At 37.8% G+C, this 17,612-nt stretch overlaps 1 protein-coding gene across 1 annotated transcript in view; it reads left to right on the top strand.

Moving 5' to 3' along the window:
• Positions 1-17,612, top strand: part of PPP3CA (protein phosphatase 3 catalytic subunit alpha) — a 326,780-nt gene that overhangs the window by 246,701 nt on the left and 62,467 nt on the right. The window contains exons 3-6 of the mRNA XM_047090421.1: positions 494-618; positions 9,488-9,599; positions 11,149-11,294; positions 13,798-13,937. Coding sequence (XP_046946377.1) covers positions 494-618; positions 9,488-9,599; positions 11,149-11,294; positions 13,798-13,937 — 523 coding nt within the window. The remainder of the gene's footprint in view (positions 1-493; positions 619-9,487; positions 9,600-11,148; positions 11,295-13,797; positions 13,938-17,612) is intronic.

The raw sequence follows: 17,612 nt of genomic DNA, 5'->3' as shown, positions 1-17,612 counted from the left end.
AATTGATGCCATTTTAGATTCAGTGAAATACAATTTTTATGATACATATCAACTTTCTTTTTCTTCAGGAGGTAATGACATGTAGCGATTCAGACCTCAGTTTTATAGAGATAATACCAAACCTCTCTGTGCCTTGTCTCTTATCTGCAAAAGGGAGAACTTCCCCCATGACATTCTTAGTGTTAAATTAGAAAATGTGCATAAACTTTTAGCACAGTGTGTGGTGCAGCATCCTTGAGTGCACAAGCCTGCTTGTCACTTTTGTTATTATCTTCATTTTGACAGTTAATCTGTGAATTGCTAGACCTGGATGCTGGAACCGGGTCTGCCACTAATTAACTTTGCAATCTGTGTCTCGCTTTCCTGTTTTGCAAAAGAAGGTTTCCGCAAAGATGAGCTCTATTTTCCTTCTGACTGTCACATTTTGTAATTTTTCAAATCTCTTCCCGAATCATAATGTGACCATAAAATGAATTTTCTTTGTTTCTTTCAGTTTGTGGGGACATCCATGGACAATTCTTTGATTTGATGAAGCTTTTTGAAGTGGGGGGATCTCCTGCCAACACTCGCTACCTCTTCTTAGGGGACTATGTTGACAGAGGGTACTTCAGTATCGAAGTAAGTCTATATCATTTCTTCGTAGCTATTCAGAAATGGATCAACAATATCTTAGCAAACTAAAAGTGGTAAATGTTATTTGTTTAAGAAAATTATTGGTCTATGATAGAACTTTAATACCCTCAATTCTTGGGATATTTACATATTCTATTTTCTGTTGATTCCCATATGCTTTTTAGTGCATAGAGATACATATTTTATATGTGTGTGTGTGTGTGTGTGTATACACCTTTTATTATATATATGCTTTTATATATTTGCAACAATTACATCACATTTTACATTAGATAATTCTATTTCCTGTTGCCAGAACTAATCAAAGTTGATTAAAGAAGCAGGAATGTGTTTGCCTGGTTATGCCTTATAAATTGTGAGCAGTAGCTTACCTTTGTAAATTGATAGCCAGGTGCATGTGTCTCTGTGTCTGTTATATGTGAGTAGGCGTGAATACACTCCCAGCCCTGTATTTTGTCTTTTTTGGCATCTGTCATCCAACGAGGGTAATTTATTAAACTCATTAATTAGAACAAAACAGGTAACTTTTGAGTAGAGGTTCTTCCTCAGCCTCCCTCCTGCATCTGCTTCGGGTAAGTAGAAATTACATTCCAAATACAGGCAACAACCTGGCTTTATTCACTTGTTTGTTTTTCTTGGTGCTTAATATGGTGTCTCAAACAGAGAAAGGTTCATCAAATATTCATTACAATAAATGATTTGAAATAAGGATGAATGTTAAGAAGCAGAGCTCATGAGATAGTAGTACCTGACATTATATGTGCTCTCAGAAAAAAAAAAAAAATAAGGAAACAATGTTTAAAAGGAAAGCAATTATTCTTAATGCAGAGAGAAATCAACTTTATAGAAGTCTCACATCAACATCATGTATTCATAATAATCATATAAAAGAAGATCCATTCTAGGTTTTTAAATTGTCTTCATAATACTGTATTTACTATAAGAATATATTTTAATTTTTTAATGGTTATTTATTTTTGAGAGAGAGAGACAGAGATAAGAGGAAGGGCAAAGAGAGGGAGACACAGAATCTGAAGCAGGGTCCAGACTCTGAGCTGTCAGCACAGAGCCTGACGCAGGGCTTGAACTCACGGACCTGAGCCAAAGTCAGAGGCTTAACTGACTTAGCCATCCAGGTGCCCCTACTATTGAAATATTTAATGTCAAAGAACACATCACTCTTAAACAGCTTTTGTTTTTAAGACTGTCATACAAATTTTATGTTTTGATTATTCGATTTACCTTCAGTTGTTGAGTCTATATATGCAGAGAGAGAAACTATAGTCATTATCTATATATATTATAAAAGTATGTATCATCTTTTCACCAATATATTCACCCTTTCTGTATTTAAGGATCATACATTTCTTAATTATTCATGATGATGAGGGAAGAAGGGATGGTTTGGGTATATAAATCCAAAAGGAGAAAGTAAATTTTTGGTATTTCTTCCACTTGGTAAGCAAGTATGGTATTATTGAACATAAAATGTTTATGCACTATAATCAGAACTATGGAGAATTTAAAGAACTGCATATCCTTGCTCTCTAGAAACCTAAATCTATTAGGAAAATAGAACTATAAAAAGCTACATAGCATCAGAAGCCTAGAAGAGGCAGTTATCCAGGATTCCATTATTTGAATTGATTATTTAAATCTTGTGATAAAAGAAGCACAGAAAATGATTGTCATTGGAATTTAGAAAAGTGGGACAATTTTGTAAGTAGACATGACTGGGGAAGACTGAATCAAAGAAGTCAGATTAACTAGCAAGGAAATTGAAGCAAGAAAAGTCCAGGGGAAGAAATTAGTCAACTTCGTAAATCTCATTCATGGGCTAACTTGACCAACTTGTTAGGGAAGGGTGATTGAATATAAATTTTGTGAGACTTTCCTATCACATTAGGGCTGGTATCTGCCAAGAGAAAACAACAACAGCAAACTACAAAACGGTGGCTTGAACAAGATTATTTCTCTCTCCATTAAAAGCCCACAGATGGGAATACCCAACTGGTGTGACCCAGCGTGGTGCCAGGGCCCAGGTTCTTTCTGCCTCATTGCTCTGATGGGTGTGGGGTGCCTGGGCTCATTCCAAAGACTATCTTGTCACCCAAGACAGCTACACCAGCTTCAACCATCATCTGCCATGTTACATTCAGCCAGAAGGAAAAGGAAAAAGAGAGGGCATGTCTTCTTATCTAAGGATGTTTCCCAAAAGTGGCACAATTACTTTGACTTGCATCCCATGGGCCCAGATTTGTTACTATGGCCATAGGTGATTTCAATATGGAGCCAAGTTTGAGAAAAACTGCGATAGGCAGAAAACAGATATGGGAGGTAAAATGTTTCTTCTACTTCGCTTAAATTGTGATTGTGTGAAAGCCTTTAGAGGCTTCAAAAAATTATTTGAGTGACTCTTAAATTCATCTTACTCATTTAATATGTAAAGTGCTCCTATGTAAGATTCTGAGGATGAATGGAATAGGTGTTCTACCTTCCTTGAAGCTCATCTTCTTAGGGAAAGCTCAAGTCCGTCCTGTTGGGAGTGATGTATTTTTATTGGCCAAATGATGGAGTGCTATGTTGGACAAATTGTTTTAATATCATAATATTTGTGATTTTTAACGACTTAATTTGTCATCTTCTAAAATTTAGTCACAGAACTAACACTGTGTCCTGTTCCCTTACTAATAAAGATAAAGCACTACAGCGTATGTTGCTTAAGTAACAGTTGGTGTGTTTGGGCTTCTCCTTCTTTGTCTCACCAACTTCATCTTCAGATAATATTATTTCTTAATCTTGTTGGCGTGCATTTACCTTTGAATTTTTACTCAACGAGTTCAGGCTTCTGTATCTCTGGCCTCAAATTACTTGAAATTTCCTAAACTCTCCCTAATTAGAGCTACTTAGAATTCTGCCTCTTTAAATTAAAGAACTTGAGAAGCAGTAATCACTAGCTTGCTCTTCATCAGATTTCTTTTTAGTCTACAGTTAATCTAGATATTTGAACTATGAAAGTTGTGATATTTTGTATAATATGCACCTTCTGAAATTCAAGCAAAGGATCAAAGTATCAATCCAGATGTTGGTGGCATAGCAAATGTAAGTAAGTATCAGGTCATTTGAAAGGTCTAAGATCCCTATACCAGAGTTCCTGTCTTCATAAACAGCTCTTTAATTAAACTCTAAGTGTCTTAGAGTACAGCTCCAGGGACTTGCCACAGGCATACAGAAATAACAAAAATCTGAAGGCCTCATCTATGAAAATGATCCGTTTTTATTAGACTGTGACCTTTGAGGGGTTTGGGGGATGGCTCAGTGATATCACCACATTTAAAATAGAACAGACATTTCTATAAAATGTGTTTACTGAGAACCCTTTGGGGTTCTTAACTGTGGATTAAGGAAGCTGACATTGTTTGCATGCTGAAATGCTATTGTTTGCCCGGTATAGGTGATCTCATTTATTCCTCACCGCTCTGCAAGGAGCACGTAAATGTCTTCCTCTTGTGTATGTGAAAACCAAAGCTCAGACAGTCACACACAGTAAATGACAGTGCTGGGGTTAGAAATCTGTGCTCTTTCGGGGCATCTGGGTGGCTCGATCGGTGAGGCGTCTGACTTCGGCCAGGTCATGATCTCACCGCTGGTGAGTTCGAGCCCCGCATCAGGCTCTGTGCTGACAGCTCAGAGCCTAGAGCCTACTTCCGATTCTGTGTCTCCCTCTCTCGCTCTGCCCCTCCCTCCCTCATGCCCTCTCTCTCTCTCTCTCTCTGTCTCTCTCAAGAACAAATAAACATTAAAAAAAAAAAAAAAAGAAATTTGTGCTCTTTCCACTACACCCCATGCCTTGGCCATATATCCGCTAAGCAAACCACAGTAATGCAGACACTGATACAGACTTTCTTATTCGCTCATACATGTACAAGCGTGAACACACAACCCTCTCCCCCACCTCTAAAATCTGAAGGTCACATCATTGATTATAAAATACTCTCTTTGAGCACGACACTGCTGGTTTAAGAAAATTCCTACAACAAGAGCTCAGTTTTCCAGCGCGTACTATCCTAACAGCTTTCAAAAGGTTCTTGATGCATCTCAATAATTCAGGACTCCCCTGCAGGTATTCTTTTTGACTGTCCTCCAGGCAAAGAGAAGCCACTTATGTTTAATCTTACCAAATCACCTTTGAAGAGGGGGTTCGGATTTCATACAGTCTCTGCCGGGTAGTATTTTCAGGTACTAGGTAATAAGCTGTGGGCAGTACATGGAGTTCATTTTCTGCACCCCTCCCCATCCCTTCCCACCACCTTCTCTTTCTGCCAAGATTAGAAATCGTTCCCCACAAAGTTAGCCCAAATAAAACAAGCCTGTTTTTGAGTAGTGATGAAAGAGATCATTTTATTTGGGGTAATAATTCGTTCCCTACCAAACATCATCCTCTGTGTGGTGATTGCAATATGCTCCCGCACCTCTCTGATCAGGCATACGTGCATACGGAGGTCCAGGTCTGAGTGCGTGCGTCTGAGAATGCAGAGAAAAACTCAGAACTGCAAACGGAGGCACGCACAGCTGTTTTCTTCTAGTCGCTTCCTCAGGTTCTCGCTCTCGCCATTCTGCACTGCACGGCCTGGCAGTGGGCTCTGTAGTGGGCTAGCCCCTCCCGCTGTACTTACATCCAGGTCTCAGCCCGGGCCTCAAACACATGTAAGCGTGAAGAGCTGTTGTGTTTATTCACTATGAACTCCCAGGCTTACATGAACCACAGCAAGGCAGGCAATGTTCTGTGCTTCTGCCTGAGAATAACAAGCGAACGGGACAGCAAGGGATGTCAGGTGACAGAGTGATGCCACAGACATGAGGAAGGAATTGTCTGCTGTCTCCCTGCCACAATGGCCTTTGTAGTGCATTGCTATTACTCTGCTGCTTCTCTGCATGCTTGTCAGAGGAGGCAAAGAATGCCTGAGAGGCGGTGCGTTTGACATTCCGGGAGTTTGGATCTTCTCCCAACCAATATACATCCTTCGCTTCATTGTCCTGTGACTGAGAGACATCCCTTCTGATTGGTGCGTATCCCAGCTTGGGTAGTTCTTTTCGAAGGCTGGTTGATAGAGATCTGGAGCCGTATATTTTCTTTTTCGCTTCCTCCCTCTTTTCCTTCTTTCTCAACTTTCCTGTGCCAGTTTTCAAGAAGACTCATCATTAAAAAAAAGGCATACAATACAGAATAAATCATTGCACTGCTGTTATCAGTGAACCAGTGAAACTAATGAAGAAAATGATATTCTTACACAATGATATCCTTAGCGCTGGTGCATTGGGAAAGATGGATAAGTTAAACAGGTGAAAACCAGGTCTGTGATGGAAATGAATAAAAATATAGAGGAGGCTCAGTGTTTCGTTTTTAAAAGCTAATTTTAAGTTTTTAAAGTTTTAAGTATTTAAAGCTAAATTTAAAAGCTAATTGTAAATATTTGTTTAATTGCTCAGGGTAGCACTGGAAAGACAGTGAAGGTCCACTTGCGAGTTATTAGTGCAATGAATTTACACGTCACAATGAGGAAAGGCCAGTGTAACTTGCATCTCTGTTTCCACCGTAACCGATCACTTCAGCGAAAATCTTATTCAAATTTGCCACGTCATACCACGTATATGAAAATAACCAATTATTTAACGAATTTGCGTTTCATTTGCTTTTTGGTTGTGATAGTTTTTTTTAAGTTTATGTATTTATTTTGAGAGAGAGAAAGTGGGAGTTAGGAGGGGCGGAGAGAGAGGGAGAGAGAGAGAGAATCCCAAGTTGGCTCTGCACTGTAAGAGCACAGAGCCCGACAAGGGGCTCAAGCCACGGACCATGAGCTCATGACCTGAGCCACAGTCCGAGGCTTGACCGACTGAGCCACCCCGGCACGCCGATTGTGATCATTTTTTGTTAAAGAGATTTTCCCTTTTAAAAATCATGTCAGGTTATGATTTTGCTGAAGATCGACAGGTCTCCAGAACGTTTAGATGGTAGAATGGTGGCCAGCAAGACAGTGTTGTGCTTGGCAGTGCTCTCCCACCAGATGTTGAGGGCGAAGGCTGGCAGGGCTCCACTCTCCAATCCACTCTTGCCCTTTCATTTACCATGCCACTTCTTCCATATTGGCTGCATTTGTGGTTTTATTCAGCGTTTGAGAAGATATTTTATTCTTGCCACAGGGGAGAAGGACATAAAATGTGAAAACAGGATTCTTATTGTTAGGGTATGTTGCGCCAAGAATTTGGAAATTGAGTTATGTTTTCTTTCTCTCTTTCTTTTTCTTTCTCCCTTTCTTTTCTCTTTTTTCCTTTCCTTTCTTTTCTTCCCTCCTTCCTTCCCTTCTGTGTTTCTGTCTTCCTTCTCTTTTATAGGAAAGGAACTAGTATTTCTTAAACTCCTACTGTATACTAAGTGCTTTATATCCATTAAATAATAAGGCATTTTAAATGTGGATTGAATCACTGAAAAGGTAAATAAGTATGATAAATATATCATTAGATATTCCCGTATGGTTCTCTGAGGTTTCAGTTATGAAAAAGCTACAGGAATTAAAACTAGAGTCGATAAAGCTGTGCACTAGTTTTGGAACGAGATTTTTAACAGTCGGCAGAGGAGAAAACGTGGGTCCTCAAATGTGATTCCTCTAGCACTTGACTGGGGTTAGAAAATTGTGTTTTAGATTTTAGTTGGAAAAATAATAGCTTTGCTTTAGGATTCTCACAGGCAAAGCTAATCTGAAGAGTTCACTGTTGTGGTTCCATTTCCAAAAGGATATTGACTAGGAGGAGGCCCAAGGGAGCCTTCTGTGTGCTGAAATGTAACTGGATTTGGTTAGTAGTTTCATAAGAGTTTACATATATAAAAACCCATTGACTGGTATATTTAAAATATGTGCACTTCACTGCGTATAAGTTATACTTTAGTAAAAACAACAATAACAGCAAGAAAATCTTTTCTAAAAGTGGCTGTGGTATGGCCAAAACATATGCTCTTTCTCAGTATGTAAATATAATACATTAGATACAACAATTTTAATAAGTAAATATAATTTGCAAAAGACTTTACGTTCCCATCCTATTCCAAACTAGAAATCCAAAGTTAACAACCAGTATGAAAGTGTGTGTGTGTGTGTGTGTGTGTGTGTGTGTGTATTTCTTTAATATTAAGGTTCAACTTTATAGAGTTTAAATTAGGAATAGTTATCTCATTGACATTAATAATGGTTTATAAATATCTTCTCTGAAATGTGAGACAAGTTCGAGTAATACAAACTCCTTTTATAAAAGCATGTACGTGTACCTCTACAGCCAGACACACAGCGATCAGAGCCTCATTGAACCACCATACTGCTCACTGAGGATAACACGGAATATGCACCATCGACAGACCATCATGACTTAAGGATCACTTGTAGAGACCATCTGGTCAGCTGTTCAGAAATAGCAATATCATTTGTCATGTGAACTTCAGCTAATAGCTATAATTAGAAAATGATAATTAGAAAATTAATTAAGTATCATATACATAAAATTTGATGTCAACTCATTATTTTTGTTTACTTCAATCATAATTACACAGTTGGAAACAATATCTTGAAAAACACAGTAATACATACTTGCTTTGATAATTAGTATTTTCTCCAAGACTTGGGCTGTATATTCAAACGTAATTATTTCCATTCATTTAATAAATCATCATATAAGCTGACAGAGGTGATTGTTCTTCACAGGTATCACAACAAATGAATCACCAGTAGCTTTTCCCAGTGGACATACTCTGGCATATTTACTATATGTTGGAAAGCTCTTTATAAAAAGGAAAATACTGTATGTTTTTTGGTTTCAGACTTAACTAATCAGACTCAGACTTGCCTCCATATTTTTGTGGTTTTGTATCTTTTTGACTCACTTTTAGAACATAAACTTAATGAGGATAAAAAAGCATACTTGTTTTTGAAGAGTGGTTTTCTCTTCCCTGTGGGTTCTTGATGAATGCCAGTGGAAGATAATGAAATTGATGTTAGTACTTGAGTATCTCAATTATCTTAATGCACACTTCAGGATGACTATGTCAATGTTGGTTTATTCCAAACCTGGTGAATTCAAAGTAGACCTTTATTTTTACACAAACTGCAATACCCAAGTAACTAATTTGAAAGTTGTAAGGTATATGAAATGTTTCCCATAGTTATTAGCAGCATGTGTAGTGAGATTCCCTGGCCTTCAGTTTAATTATATTTACATACAAAACAAACAAACAAACAAACCAAAAACTTAAGGCTTTGTATACCAAAGGCACTGAAATAAAAGACAAGGTGATAAGGGAGAAGAAGGCTAGTGAAGAAGAGAACATAATTGAAAGTGGAGACCCAATCCCAATCAACCTGAACCTGATATTGTTTAGTTCTAAATTTTGTCCTGCCTTTCCTTCCCAGTTCTTCCATTTCTGTTACCTGATTTAATTTTTTTTTTTATAAAGAGAGCTGTCTTTATTTATTGATTGCTAATTACGTTTCTTCTCATACTTTTACACTGGTACATTTTTAGGATATCTTCATTCAGGCTTCTACCAATAGACCCTGTAAAGTCCATTGTTTTCTTGTGGTACATAGATTCCCAGTGCATGTATGTATTTTAGGTATAGATGAGCCTTGGCTTTGTACTAAAGTGATGTTTTCTATTTGATTTTTAATATCCTCCTTAATAAGGCCTAGCCTTTTGGGGTCTTCCAGTCACGGTAGCACATCAGTTCATGTCTTCGTGCTATGTGAGCAATGGGGTGCTTAAGTGTAACAGGGAAATATTTATTTTTATGTTATTCTTATTTTTTCAGTGTGTGCTGTATTTGTGGGCCTTGAAAATTCTTTACCCCAAAACACTGTTTTTACTTCGTGGAAATCATGAATGTAGACATCTAACAGAGTATTTCACATTTAAACAAGAATGTAAGTATACTTCAAGCTTCTTCCATTAACACCATTTGTGCTAAATCGTCATTTTAACCCACACTGGGAGCACATGATAATAGGATCCATTGCTTAAAAGCCAGAAACTTAAAAAATGACACTATTTTATTTTATGTTATTCTGTATCTCTTTCTAAGCATGGATCATGAAGAGAACTCAGAATTTATTTTTATATTATAAATTTTCTATAAAGTGACCTAAAATTTTGAGTTAATATTTGACATGACTTGTCCTAAGAAACAATCATTAACTTAGTTTTTTTTTAAAAGCCAGAATACTACAATTCGGGGAAAGAATTTTACCCTTTCATCTCAAATCACTCAAGAAAAACAGATGGAGGGAAAATTCAACTGAGCTTCTTTTTGGACTCAATAGATTTACTAGCCTCTAGTGGATTTGACCAAATTAAAGATGACGTCTTCCTTTAGACATAAATGCTAGGAGTGAGGACTACTTTGCATAAATTTTATTTTCCTCCTGTCTTTAATTTTCCTTATTGTCTAGTGAAACAAATTTCTCTCTGTCATTTAGGCTCATTTTCAATGGAGTACAGAGACTTCTTTCAAAACATTAGACATAAGTCAACAAGGGAAAAGCAACGTGCAGTGACACATAAACAACTTTAGGAAATTTCTTGCCATCTCCTTTTCTCTAAGATCACTCAGAAAACTTAACCAGCTTTCTGGCCACGTTTCTGTTGGTCTCCTAGTTTTTGTATATGTAATTTTGAGCTACATCTGCAGATGAACAGTGAGGATGTATACAAAAGTTCTCTCCTCTGCTGTATAAAAAGTTACTAAAAACTTAAAATGTGGATGAACAACAAAAATTTACAACAGTAGATATAAAGATTAACACAGGTATTCTCTGCCTTTCCAAAGGGTGTCTTATGTCACTTTGCTTTCATGAAAGACGTACAATAGTACTTGCTATTGCTAACCAAAAGAAACCCAAGGAGAATTTTTGCTTTTAGGAGGAAAGGTGAAAAACAAAAATAGGGTTCAATGTTAAATTTGCAGCAAGCAGTTAACAGAGGCAGTGCTCACCCTGAGCAATGAGTGGTCCCGCCAAGCCCCTTCCCTGGGAACTACACTCAGCCCCGCACCTTCACGCCGCCATAGCTTTGAACTGTGTCTGTGAGCCTCTGTACTTTATCTCCATTTATTTTGTGCATCTGTTACAAGTAGTGTCTGAAGATATCAGAAAAGCCTAAGAGGTTATTTTTTTTGGACCTGGGAATGCTCAAAAATGCTTCTATATGAATTAATGATAATTGCTTCTTTGCTTTACTCCATTTCAGCTTACACAAGGTTTCGTAGGAACATTACACTTTCCCATAGTGGGTAAAACCTGCGATAATATGTCTTCACGACGTCTTGTTTAATCACATTTTGGAACTTTGCGGTGTGTAGTTATATGCTCATAGTATGATTCTAGGAAGGAAGCATTAAAAAACGATTTCAGTGAAATGATCCTAGCTATGAAATCCTGAGAGTCAAGTATTTGTTTTTAAATCATGTCTTAAAAGGTAAAATAAAGTATTCAGAACGCGTATATGATGCCTGTATGGATGCCTTTGACTGCCTGCCCCTGGCTGCCCTGATGAACCAACAGTTCCTGTGTGTCCACGGCGGTTTGTCTCCAGAGATTAACACTTTAGATGATATCAGAAAAGTAAGTTCTATTATTTCCAAGACTCATCATTCTGCATGCTTCATTAAGAAATAGAAGACCTGAATTTCCCTGTTGTTTTCACTAACTTTATCCTTTCGAATTCAAGTGATTTAAAGTGACCATGAATCTCTTCTTTGCACTCACTTTTATTTAGAAAGGGAAATATATTTACACTTGGAAGAGTTTTTATCTCAAAAACCTCAGGGTTCATTTTACCATGTGATGTGTCATTGAAATGTATAATATTTGATTGCCAAAAATATATATGCTTTTTCATTTCCCTTTGGCTCGTTTCAAGCAACCCATTATATATTCATAGTATATTATAGCTAGAAAATGTTCCTTTGCTCTTGGGAAAAATCACAACTTGACCTTTAAAATGTGTCTATATCATCATTTTTTTTTGAAAATCTACTCTTTTCACAACTTAAAACTTTAAAATAACAGCCTAACAAAGGTGATGATGATATTCCATTGGTTGTATTGAGTATTGAGGTGAAAGTTGATTTTTTGAGGTATTTTTTAGTTGAAATTGGCTATTAATGTTGTTTTAGCCAGCGAAAAGATTAGTTAGATTGAATATGAAAGTATCTTTGTCTTGAGAATATGTAGTAATATGAGATAATATGAGATCCTTTTATGTAGTGGAAGAGACAATCTTTTAATCAACACAGAGCATTGGTATTTGCGCTCTGTTTAAAGTATGATAAAGACGTGACACTGAATCGTAGTCATGAAATTCAAGGAGAAATTCACTTTCTGCATGGGTTCTTTAATCTGGTAGACGTTTGCAATGTTAACTAAACTTATCATAAGTTAAGTAAAATTTAAAGCTATCGCCCGCTATCCCCAAAACTTACTTTCTGGCATATTTCAGATATTCTGTTCAATTTTCATATACATCATTAAGCTCTAACATTAGCCATAAAAAGATTCTTAGGTTTTCCTTTTGCCCTATGTCAGTTACAGTTTCCACCACACTTAACTTTACTTAATTAATTTTATAATTATTTATTCTTAGTGTTTTAGAATGCACTCTGTAACTTTTCCAGAATAACTTCTGTATTCTGGTTGCCTTATCAAAACTTCAGCTGGGAATTCATAGTAATCAGAAAGACTCCCCTTCTTTGCTGTTCTACGCCTGTAATAAGTTCTTCTTTCTTAGAAAGAAATTCTGTATTTTCACAAGCGTTATTTTTCTTGGATGAATTGTTCCAAAAGCATAAATTATTTAAGTCTCTTAAACAAGTCTAAATTTGCAATGAATATTTTATGGATAACATAATGGTTGAAATATGGTGGGTCTTGGCTTATTGAAGTTTTTCATTGAGTGTTGAAAATGTGAGATATTGCTTCATTCTTTTTAGGTATTAGTAAAAAACGGTGTGTAGCAAAACCATTATTTACATCACCTTTTATGTCTCAGGAAAAAGAATGTGATCGGCTGCCAAGCTTATATATTCCCCTTTCCCTGTGGGTTTTTGAAAAAATATTAAAATATTGAATATGAAGAATATCAGTTTTTAATAGGTTTTCATAGCTGTTTTATGCTTTTTTTTTCAAGAGACTGTATAATATCTGCTAACCTCACCAAAGATTCTCTAATTGCAGTTAAATCAGAATAAACTACAGGAAAGTGACAGTGTTCTAAAATTGTTGGTGAGGTGTCATTTCCAGTTATTATATTGCTCTTACTTTCTAAATACACCTTTTTAAACTGAAATATGACCTTGCTGAACATTTATAGCTGGAAAATGGATTTCATATGAGGGTTTTGGTGAAACTATAAAGCTTGGAACTGTGAGCTGAAGAACGACCAGCTAAATTTGGGTTTATTTTACTGCTTATCATTCCTCTTGGTTTGTACCCACTAAGATAAACTACAGCTGGCTTGTACTTTAATTCGAAACGTAGATAGCCCCTAATAGTGACTGTCCAGAATGTCATATAACAAGTGGCTGCTCTTAAAATGAAAGCCGTTTGTTCTCAAAGTCATATTGTGAAATATAAAAACCGTAAGTTGTTCTCCATCCAGCTTTCTAAATCACTGTTTAGTGGAGGCAGTAATAGAGATTTGCCCAAAGGTAAAACAAAATAAAAGCTCCTCCTCAAGAAATGAAACACGGAGTCACATCAACTGGTAGTGACTGAAATACTCAGATCAAATAAGTAAGGAAGAGGGAAAGAAAAAATACAAAGTAAACCAGGAGACAAGAAAAAAGGATCAAAGAGTAGGAACTAAGGAGGAGACAAGAGGGAGATGAAGAGATTAAGGCAGCCAACAGACAGACTCATTAGAAGGAAAGAGGGCAAACTGGAGAGAGATGAAGTGTGGACGGAGGGGGAGGAAGGAAGGCAGGAAAGCCAACAGGAAGAGAGGGAGCGGGCAGTTCACCAAGCACTGTGCTCGGGAGGAAGTCAGGGACCACAAAAACACTTGTATTTTCTGGATTCCAAGCGTCCAAAGATTAGTATTTTGCTCTCTGTCTTCTATTTTTCTTAGTTAGACCGATTCAAAGAACCACCTGCTTATGGACCTATGTGTGATATCCTGTGGTCAGACCCCCTGGAGGATTTTGGAAATGAGAAGACTCAGGAACATTTCACTCACAACACAGTCAGGGGGTGTTCGTACTTCTACAGGTGAGGATGGACGGTTCGCTTTCTGGAGCACATCTGGTTCATAAATGTTCTCATTTATCAGTTCGTTCTCATTTATCAGTCTGATATGTTTATGATGTTTATATCACTTCTCTAGGAAACGAGGATAAATGAAAGCATCATTTTGCAAGCTTGGTTCAAGTGGATTCTTAGCACTTGTAAAAAAGATAGATAAATAAATAATAAATAAATAAATAAATAAATAAATAAATAAATAAAACTTTTCTGTGAATACACTGATATAATACCTGTGAAGAATAGAAAAGCCATAAAAGAAGCATGTGGTGGGGAGGGGTGCTTGAGTGGCTCAGTTGGTTGACCATTCGACTCTTGATTTCGGCTCAGGTCGTGATCTCAGGGTCATAGGATTGTGCCCCATGTCAGACTCAGCACTGAGCGTGAAGCCTGCTTAAGATTCTCTCTCCTCTCTCTCTGTCCTCTCCTGGCTCTGGCTGTCTCGTGCATTCTTTAAAAAAAAAAAAGAAGAATGGGGCGCCTGGGCGGCGCAGTCGGTTAAGCGTCCGACTTCAGCCAGGTCACGATCTCGCGGTCCGTGAGTTCGAGCCCCGCGTCGGGCTCTGGGCTGATGGCTCAGAGCCTGGAGCCTGTTTCCGATTCTGTGTCTCCTTCTCTCTCTGCCCCTCCCCCGTTCATGCTCTGTCTCTCTCTGTCCCCCAAAAAAATAAATAAACGTTGAAAAAAAAATTTAAAAAAAAAAAAAAAAGAAGAAGAAGAAGAAGAAGCATGTGATATCAGGGTGGCGAGGTAGTACAATTTGGTAGAAAATTTGTTCTGTTTCAAAGAGTGTAGAAAAAATTCCAATGCCAGCCTTCATCTTCTTTTCAACAATATAGTCACTTCAAACATTTTTTTACCACTTTTCATAACTTAAATCAGGAAAACAACTTTTAAATCTCTTAATTAAATTATATTGACGTTATTCTTACATTTTCTTAAGTTTATTACACTTCCTGGATAAATTAAAATTAGCAGCTCGGTATATAAGTACCACAGTAAATTTATTTTTAGCACTTTCACAAGCCACTTTGAAAGATTGTTACAATAATTTTTATATTTGCCAGCGTAGGGGGATTTGCCCATTTCCTAACATTTCAGAGCACTTCAGAGAGAAATCAGCAACACAGCTGGGTTTTTGGGTCCTCGCGATTTTCCTGACATTTCACCTCAGTTGTGGCCTCTGCATTTGACTCCCCTCAGCTTCACTGGGTTCTCTTAGCATCGGATATATGGTTTATGTGACAGGAGCCAGAGAGACAGGAGAAGGAGGTTACGGAGAAACCGAGAATGTTAAATTCTACAATACACAGTCTTTAACCAAAACAAAACCTACAGACCAAACGTGATGTGCACTGAAGTTTATGCTCAATTCCAGCCCTGGAAGTTAAGCAGATGAGAAGGCTTGTGAGAAAGAACTGAAACATGTCTTCTGTCTGGAGACTAAGCAGACAGCATCCTTCCACATAACATCGATCAGAGTTTGTTCAGCGGTAGAGAATTTTGTTCCACACCTTAAGTTTTCCTTACGGGGGGGGGGGGGGGAGGAAGTTTCCTTTTACTCCTCTGTTGAAGTGATTGAGAAGTGAGTTTGTGAACAGAAGGTCTTGTGCACTGTAAAAGAGCCTTCACAGAATACTTTTTTGTTATACATATGAAGAAAGAGGTTTGTTCCAAGCTTATTGATAAGAAAGATTACAATTCATTTCTATGATTTGGAAATTTGGGCACCATGTCCAAGGAGTCTATTTTGGGGTGACATGAAGAAGGGTGGTAAATATTTCTGCAAGGCCTAAAGTTCCTTTTTAGGAATTAGTTAATTTGGAAGTGATCTTTTCTTAAATATGATAAAAGTTTTAGTGAAAAAGATAAATATTGTTGAAATATATCAAAGCCAATTTTTCAGTTTTTAAAATCTGGTGTCAAATCCCTAATTACACTGTGAGAATTTAACTGATTTACTTTATACCCCTGATCTGTGCTTCAATAATCCAGTAGCAAGTAAAATCCCAACCTCTTGATTTTGATATCGAGGCTCATTGCATTAATCTGTCTTTCATTCACAGTGTAACATCCTTCCATTGGTTTTCTGAGTCAGCTGTTCAAATAAATCATATTTTAGGTAAAGTTCTGTGCTGGACTTACATAAAGTTATGGTATTTTTGTTTTGTCAGTATAGAAACAGATGTGTTTACATCAGAGATAAAGTCCATCAAACTAGATAATTAGAGGATTATGCATGTTTTCACACTTTTGTTCTCAACAAAATGATTGTTTAAGTCCTCTCATTAGAGAGTTCTGTAATATCTGTAGCCATGACAAATGCTGAATATAAACCCACAGCCTATCGACTCTGGCGAATGGCAAAGCAATCTGGATTCTGTTTCATCTACGGAAGAGAAAAATGACTCTTGCCTTCTCCTAGAGCTTTTTGATTCTTCTGTTTTCAGTTCCCTTGGAGGCGGCAAGGCATCTTCTGTGGCCATGGTTTATAAAGCCGAGCTAGAGGGGCACAAGGGAGTGATCAAATTGGTAGAGAAACTTGGTGACAATTTCGCTTGAGTTATTGGCAGTCATTTTGATGGACAACTCCCAGTTTTATTTTACACGTTTATGTGGAATCTGCCCTGCCACCCTGTCCCTCATCTAACATACTGTCTGGGCCATGATTTAAATGCAATGAAGTTCTACAGAAAAATGCATCAGTAAGAATGCATTCATGCCACCATGAGTTAGAGAAGAGAGACGGTGGGACAGAGGGGGAGGAATCCTCTGCTTTTGCCCAGGTGCTACCATTATGTTTGGAACCTTAGAGTGGAGTTTGCGAACTCAAATGCCTGTAATGTCCAGGCAGGTACCTGTGATCCTTAACAGACCCAGATTTACACCGTAAAAATCCGTGAGGATCCTGACAGGTTGGAGGTAAAAATTTCATTTTCATGTAGACCAAACAAAGCTGTCAGCCAGATTTGGTGCTCGGATTGGCAGTGTGCACGCCTGCCTTGGATGAATCACGTAAGCTTTGTGTTCTAGGTCTGGCTTGCTTCGAAATGAGTGAGTTCGGTCAGACGTTCTGAAGTTCCTCTAAACTCTGAAACTTAAAGAACATCTTGACAGTCATTTTAAAAGTGTTTTTGAAGCTGCAAATTGCGGCACACTCAAATCACTGCTGGGCTCTTAATCACAGATCAGCAGCCTGTCTTCTCCCCTCACACAGCCCACCTTCTCTTCTTGCTGTTGACATTTGCCAGCCCCTTCCACCTGGAAGTCGTCCGGTTCCTCCTTCTCACATGTCCCAATTCTCCTCCAACTGATCCAGCAGCACCCTGCCTCTTGTGCTGACCATCTTGGGTCTTCCTCCTGATTCCCACATTTTTTTCTTCATTCTTCCCCTCCCCCCCCCCCCCCCGGAAGCTCACATGTTCTCTTACCTTCACCGTAAACTGTAAACTCTGTGGTTTGATTACCAGATCTAGCCCCTTCATCTGTTTATCTTCCTGAGCTGGACCTCTCTATTTCTAGGTGGCTGCTGGAAATTTTTATCTTGGATGTCTCATCCTCACCTTAACTCACCTTGCCTGAAAAGTATTATTATTTACTTCCCCGCGGGAGATTCCTCCTGGTTTCGCTGTTTCTATTAAC

This window comes from Lynx rufus, unplaced genomic scaffold, assembly GCF_022079265.1.
Source record: "Lynx rufus isolate CCGP_SWC_20201006 ecotype Redwood Valley unplaced genomic scaffold, mLynRuf1.p SCAF_3, whole genome shotgun sequence".
Lineage (NCBI taxonomy): Eukaryota > Metazoa > Chordata > Mammalia > Carnivora > Felidae > Lynx > Lynx rufus.
The sequence above is the reverse complement of the archived record's forward strand: the minus strand, read 5'-3'. Positions and strand labels throughout refer to the sequence as shown.